This window comes from Rhea americana, unplaced genomic scaffold, assembly GCF_003343005.1.
Source record: "Rhea americana isolate MKP2758 unplaced genomic scaffold, rheAme1 scaffold_273, whole genome shotgun sequence".
In the NCBI taxonomy this organism is placed as follows: domain Eukaryota; kingdom Metazoa; phylum Chordata; class Aves; order Rheiformes; family Rheidae; genus Rhea; species Rhea americana.
Window position 1 is genome coordinate 240,534 of NW_028186394.1, and position 6,774 is coordinate 247,307.

Sequence of the window (6,774 nt, forward strand, 5' to 3'; positions counted from 1 at the left end):
CCCACTCCGGAGCAGCCGCCGGGCCGGGCCCGCGGTAGGGGCCCGCCGGAGGCCTCAGGACATCGGGCCCAAAGCCGGCGCGGAGCCGCGTTGCAGCTTGCGCCGCGCTCGGTGTTATGTCACCGGGGCCCTGAGAGCTGTTAGCCACCCGCACACTGGGCAGATTTGTCATGGGCAATTACTCTTTCTGGATTTGTGTTCTTTGCCTCTTGCCACCTTCCTTCTCTGCCCTGATGGGATTTCTGCTAGGTCTTTTCCCATTCCCTGTGAGAGAGGCTGCCCCTGGCTAGCCTAGTGTTTCCCCCATGGCCAAATTCACACCCCCTCCTCTTCCCTGGTGTTGTCCCTGCACATCAGACTCTCATCTGGCAAGGGTACATTTCTGCAGCGGTTTGTACGCACTGCAATGAAATGTGTTTGGCTGCTCAACTGAACCTGACAGGGATACCAGGGATGTTCCTGCTGTGTGCCTTAGAAAATTCTCACAAGGATTTCACCACTTTTTCCACCCACGCTTGAAAACATTTCAAAAAGCTCTCAGGATTATTTCAGCACAACGTGTAGCTAGACAGGTCCTGCCTCATACCAGCTGTGGCGCCTGCTTTGAAATCAGAGCCTCTGGCTCCCAAGGCTGGTTCCCCATCAGAGACTCAGCACCAGCAGCAATAAAGTGACTGGATGGAACCCAAAGACCAAGGCTAGGCCAGTCAGGTGTCAGAAGGCACATGGCAAGGCAGCCTCTTCTGCAGCTCATGCTGGGTTCATAGGCTGCCAAAAATGCAGCGGTGCAATACCCTAAACCACTGCCCACAAGCCTCTGGTAAATCCATTCCAATCAGGCGCAGACGGCTATCTGAAATCCCTTCCAGTCACCAGCCCATCTCTGTGGCATCGTGCTTGCAGTCAGAGCCAGGCTGGACAGAATAGAAGAAAGACAGAAATACTCAGGCACAGCCACATCCCTGCATTTGAGTAGTGTCAGGGGAGCTGGATCCCCGCTGGATGAGATGATTGAGTTAGGAAGAAGCCCTGCTAATTTGCACAGCTGCTATTTCACAATCTTTTTTTCTTCAGTGCTTCAGTAAAGCATTCAACAGAACTGCTGTTTGGACAGGGGCTTTGGGTTTTAAAAATGCTTAGCTCTGCTCTCTGGTGCTCCCATTTACATGAAATCTCTTTCCACTGTGGTTGCGTTCACTGCCGGCCTAACAGGTGTAGTCTTCCACAGGACTGGACAGTCTGCAAATATAGGACAGATTGCTGCTGCTGCTGAGAGTTCTCAAGGTTGATTCCACAAGTCATTACACACGTGGTAGAAATTTGCCTCTGTAAAGCAAAAATAAAAAGGGAGAATCACAAATGGGATCAGACATATCAGACAGGACAATCTGAGAAAGCAGGAAGTAGATAATTATGGGCCAAGCAAAAATGCAAAACATGTACGTGGAACAGGAAATTCATCATCAAAAAAGCTCCAGTACTCCTAAAGAAGATGGAAGACAAACACTGCTTCATGTGTTACTAGCAGAGGAGTCGGGGATGTGACATCAGAGAAGTGACAGAGCTGCTTATTTTTAGGACCCTCCTTCAAGCTTACATAAGTAAATAATTACCAATACTTTCCCCAAAGAAATGTTATTTTTCAGTTCCCTGAATAACATAAAATGAAGGGTAGTTTCTGTCTTTGGCATGATTTTGATTGCATGATGCCCACAGTTGCCTCTCTGTTATCTGGTTTTATTATCATCAGCAGGCAGAGTTTATAATAGGATAGAGCAGTTGCTAAATGGGTTCTAAACTGAGACTTTGAGGCATCTATCATAATTTCATTTAAGCCCCAGAAAATTTCCTAATTCAAGCTTGTTCTGCTGAGATCCTCTCAGCTGGACGGTTGGGGTGAGGTTGGGCAGAAATGACTGCCATTTCCTGCTAAGGGACACAGCAAAACAAGGCTCCTGGTGCCTGTTTTGTCCACAGGCAGCATCCTTTTCTTCTGCAAGAGGACAGCAGCTTCTTAGGATATTGGTGGGCTAGAACTAGAAAGATGTGCACATGTCCAAATTTAAACAGGACACACCACTCGGGGATGTTTCAGCTACAAGCCTGGACCCTTATTCTCCAACCTGACCTAGCCACTGTAGTAGCCACTGGAAATATAAATCCTTGCTCTGCTGAGCCGTGTTTCAGATGAAGAAAACACCCCCCCCCAACATACACACATACACACAGACACACAGAGCTTATTTTAGCTTCCCACCTACTGCCCTTCTCTCAGCCCTCGTGACAGCCTGAGAGCTGCCAGCCAGCCACCAGACTTCCTGCTCTCATGGCCTCTGAGGGAAAAAAATAGTTGGAAGAAAAGCAACTCTGTGGGAAGTGCCTGGCCCCTCCAATGCAAACAGAGGCCTCCTTGAAAGGCCCAGTTAGCAGTAAGACGGAAAATGTTAGGGCATCTCAGAGCTGGGAAAAGCAAACAAGACATCTCTCCCTCCACAAAAAAGTCTGCTGCTTTTCCTCAGACCATACAGCTCTTTCCCTTTTCATCCTCTGCCCAGAATATTCCTGAGAATGGATGAGTTTCTGGGTTGAAACTTTGGTACCCCCTTGGAAATCATTCCCTCCTACCCTCCATCTTTGGAGTTACTTAAATTGGACAGTGACAGGGAACACTAAAACTTGACATCTAGACTGTTGCTAGCACAATTCCCAGTATGATTTTAAACAAGGCCAACAAACAGTTCCTGGGTATCTTTTGGGAAAACAACACTGGCTGGAGATCAACCCAGTTTGGATGCAGCGCTGTTTCAGCAGGTAGGGAAAGGCAATACATGGGGACGGGCTGTCCCATGCCAGCTGGCCCCTGTTCCAGACAGCAGCACACAGTCACACAGCTCACAAACATGCTGCTGGTTCCTCAGCAGACCTTGTTCTCCCCAGGGAGAACAGTGCAGAGGAGGCTCACAGTATGCACTTGAACATGCTCATCAGGAGATAATCTTATGGCAGCAATTACTGTGTCCTCTACAGGATCCAGATTCACACATATATGTGAGCACTTACATGCCACTGATATCAGCATGATTCCTAATTTACTGCCAAAGTCATGCAGCATCATCCTTACATGGACAAGGTCAAATCAGAATATATCCCAGTCTCCAGCATCCTGTTAACCCACTGCACTGCTGGGGTTTGGTGAGTCTACTGTTCTTCCCCCAAGGGATGCCAGTTAATGGGTCATACTGGTCTCTATCACTGGCCTCCAGGTAACATCAAATGCTGTGTGCCCTCCTCATAGAAGGGCAGTGGTGCATTTGGGTGCCACCACATCAGAGCAATACATAATTCTCTCTGCCTCCTCTGCTGCCAGTGCCTGAGGGCCAGTGGATAGGGAGTGCTGTGGTTGGTTTGATTGGCAGCTGGTGCTTTCCAATTGCTTGCAGGAAGGAGAACTGAATAAGTYGTTTGTATTAAAAAATATAGATGGCTCTGTCCATCAGAAGTATCTCGGCTCACCTAACACTCACTAGTTAGAAAAATAAACAAACCAACCCAAAAAAAACTTTTTCCAGGAAATTTCAAAGTCTCCCATGTTAGACTTTGAATCTAAATTTCACACTAACACCTCATTCACTCTACCTCTCCCTGAAGGTGTAAAACTCCACATACAGCTGTTTTGGGACAGTTTCCTGAGGGCACTTTAATATAGAAAATGTAGTAAGACCGGAACTGCAATGGATAGTTATGTCTCAGGTTCCTACGGCCAGAGCAGAAAATTTCATATGGACGTATTTCAGGTGAATTACCTTACACAGTCAATCCCAGCAACTGGACTTGGTATCTCCATATTGCCTTTCTGGTGAGATTAGCCTCATAGGTGAGAAAAGTGGACAAGAGGCATTAGGGCCATCGTAAATTGCCCCTGTTATTCCTGGCTGTGAGTTGCCCTGAAAGGTGCAGGTGGAAGGAGAAGGAAGTTGATACTTGACCCTCATGCCGTTCTGTCCACATGGTCCTTGCTGCCAGTTTCCCTGTCTTACATCCAGAGATGTAAGAAGAATCTCAGAAAAGATCATCTTCCTGCAGATTTAGCCCTTGCTGAGCATAACAGCCCATGTGCTCATGCAACAGTTTGGATCATGCTGAAATATCCTGTCTTTGCTGCAAGATTTGAGACTGAGCTTTATAAGGCCATGCAGCCTCCTCATACTGATACTAAAACTGAGGAAAATAAAATTCACTGCATTGCTTCTGGATGAGGAAGGAGAGAAATGATGCAGCAGTTAATTCTCCTTCTATCCTAAACAAGTGTGAATGCATTCAGCCAAACAGAGCCAAGCCAGGCAGTAATCTCCAAATAGATACAACAGGTCCAGGAAATTTAGTTGAAGAAATGGTTTGAAGAAGAGCAGCTGTGAACAGCTTGGCCACAGCATGGAGAAGACTAGCCACAGCATTGATAAGGAAAGTGATAAGGAAAGGACCAGTGATGGTCTCCAGATGGTGCTCTGATGTGTACATGGCCGTCCACACCTGACAGCTGAGAAACTCTATTCAGAAGAGGAATGACAAGGATGTGCCAGGAATAGGGCAAAATATTGAAGATAGCAGTGGAAGGAGTCACAGGTGCCTGACCTTGACAGAGAAACTGGCAGCAAGGACCATGTGGACAGAACGGCATGAGGGTCAAGTATCAACTTCCCTCTCCTACCACCTGCACCTTTCAGGGCAACTCACAGCTAACACCGTGTAAAGGAAATCACCTCCAGGGTAGATGGCACATGGAGGTGTCTGCAGCACAGGTAGCCTCACAACCCAAGGACCTGGACAGTGGGTCATCAGTCTCTCCAGGTGCTGGGCCAGTTCTGGCCTCAGGGACTTGGCAGCAGTGGCTGAGTACTGCCTAGATTCTTCCTGTTAGTGGGGTCCCACTGGCTCCTGGCAGTGCTGTGCTGTCCACACTGTGAATAAAACGGAGAAGCAGCTTACTTGAGTGCCTGCATACAGTAGTCTCTACCCTACTCACCCCATCACCCTTCCCCAGCACGCTCGGTCCCTTATTCTTCTTGTCGTAGTGGCATCAGCATTAAAGCAGGACAGAGACTCAGCAGGTGCCTACGTATAGCTGCCCAGGGCCACTTGGGCCAGTCAATGTGCCTGTGACATGGAAATAATGATGCCAGTGCTTTGTAATCTCCTTTAGTGTAAAGCACCATCTGACAATTTGCAGTGACAGGCAGTATCTTTCACTGCGCAACGCTTACATCTAACAGATATATACAGATAGCAAACTTCAGGCTAAATTAAAGAAACCTTTTCTCTTAAATGATACCAGTTTATATGAAGTGTACAGGAACAAATAACATCCAAACCCTGTTCTTCTTGCATTCATCACCAGTGATATTTGTTTCTGCTGCAGATCTTTGGTATTGTTGTGTTTTTAGCTCCTAAACCAGTGGCTCCTGTGGCTAGTCACAGCACCTGGGATGCCTGGCATCAGTTTCCACTGCAAGCGCCAGCGCCCATGAGACACCAGGCAAGTCAATCATGCCATACCCTCCGCATGCCTTTAAGCCCTTTGCAAAAGGGCAGTATCTCCTTCTCTCGTGAGGATGCAGCCAGGGCAGAGAAACAAAACTGAAACTCTGCAACTTTTCAGCTGTATTTTCAAAGCCGACAGCAAGAGCAAACATCRCATTTTGTGTTTTTTTCCTATTCACTAACCAGATTTGTTCTGGAGCCACTAAAAATGTAAGGTCTTCAGGTATTTCTGCTTGAAAGGAGATACACCTTACTTCAGCAAAGTCACAATGTCTTTAAGGTGGGAGAGGCTGGGCTCAAAGTGAAGAAGCCTCCCAGGAAAATAAAAATGGTGCACTCACCTAACTTAACAAGGCTGCACATCCCAGGCTCTGTACCTGTTCAAACAGGCGGCTAGCAAAGTCCAGCTCAGAGCAATTCCACCATCCTGTCCAATCTCTGAAACTGTTTCCCACTGTAGGGAACCAAAATAAAACCCTTGGGTTTGAGCACAGATAACGGAGCCCTAGTTCCGCTGCCAAACAAGCAGATTTGCAGTTGTAGAAACAGCGGGTTAAGGCCTGCGCTGCGAGAAAAGAGGATTTGTGCCCGTTAAAATAATACTATCGCTCGAGCCAGTGCTGCTTCTTATGAGGCTCCTGCCTGCCGGGAAACGGCCTGCGGACGAAGGTCACCGGACAGTCACCGACGGCTAAAGCAGAGTAAATCACATGTAGGCTGAAGACGGGAGGTGGCAGGAGACATTTTCTCAGGCTTTCTCCACGCTGGCTGAMGTCTCTGACCAGCGACAGGAGGTTTCCACAGGCCCCCCCGAAAGGTGTCCTCCAGGCAGCGCGGCGGGGCGCAGAGCCGTGACCCTGGCGCCTTCCTCCCGCTCCGCACACGCGGTCTCCCGGGGCACGTTGTGCCGGAGAGGCGGGCGGCCGCTTCCCCTCAAGGGCGGGGCGGGGCGGCGACGCTTCTCCGGAGGGAACGGCGAGGCCGATGGCGCCGCCGCTGTCGGGAGGGCCCTGGACGCCGCCGGGGCGGCGAGGCCACCTCCTCGCTCCCATTTGGACGGATTTCGGTGAATCTTCTCGCGCGGGACGGCGGGGGGGTCCCGGCGCGCGGCGGCAGCGGCTCGAGCGCGACTCCGCGTGTGGCGGGGGGCGGCCGCGTGCCGCGCGGAAAATCAAACCGGCGGGCCGGCCCCGCAGCCAATCGGCCCGCGGGGCGGCCCGCCGCCAGCCAATGGGG

At 49.7% G+C, this 6,774-nt stretch overlaps 1 protein-coding gene across 1 annotated transcript in view; it reads left to right on the top strand.

The window, feature by feature from the left end:
* Positions 1-6,522: 6,522 nt before the first annotated feature.
* SAPCD2 (suppressor APC domain containing 2) overlaps positions 6,523-6,774 on the top strand; it is a 13,627-nt gene continuing 13,375 nt past the window's right edge. The window contains exon 1 of the mRNA XM_085308367.1: positions 6,523-6,604. Within this exon, the coding sequence (XP_085164493.1) occupies positions 6,523-6,604 (82 nt within the window). The remainder of the gene's footprint in view (positions 6,605-6,774) is intronic.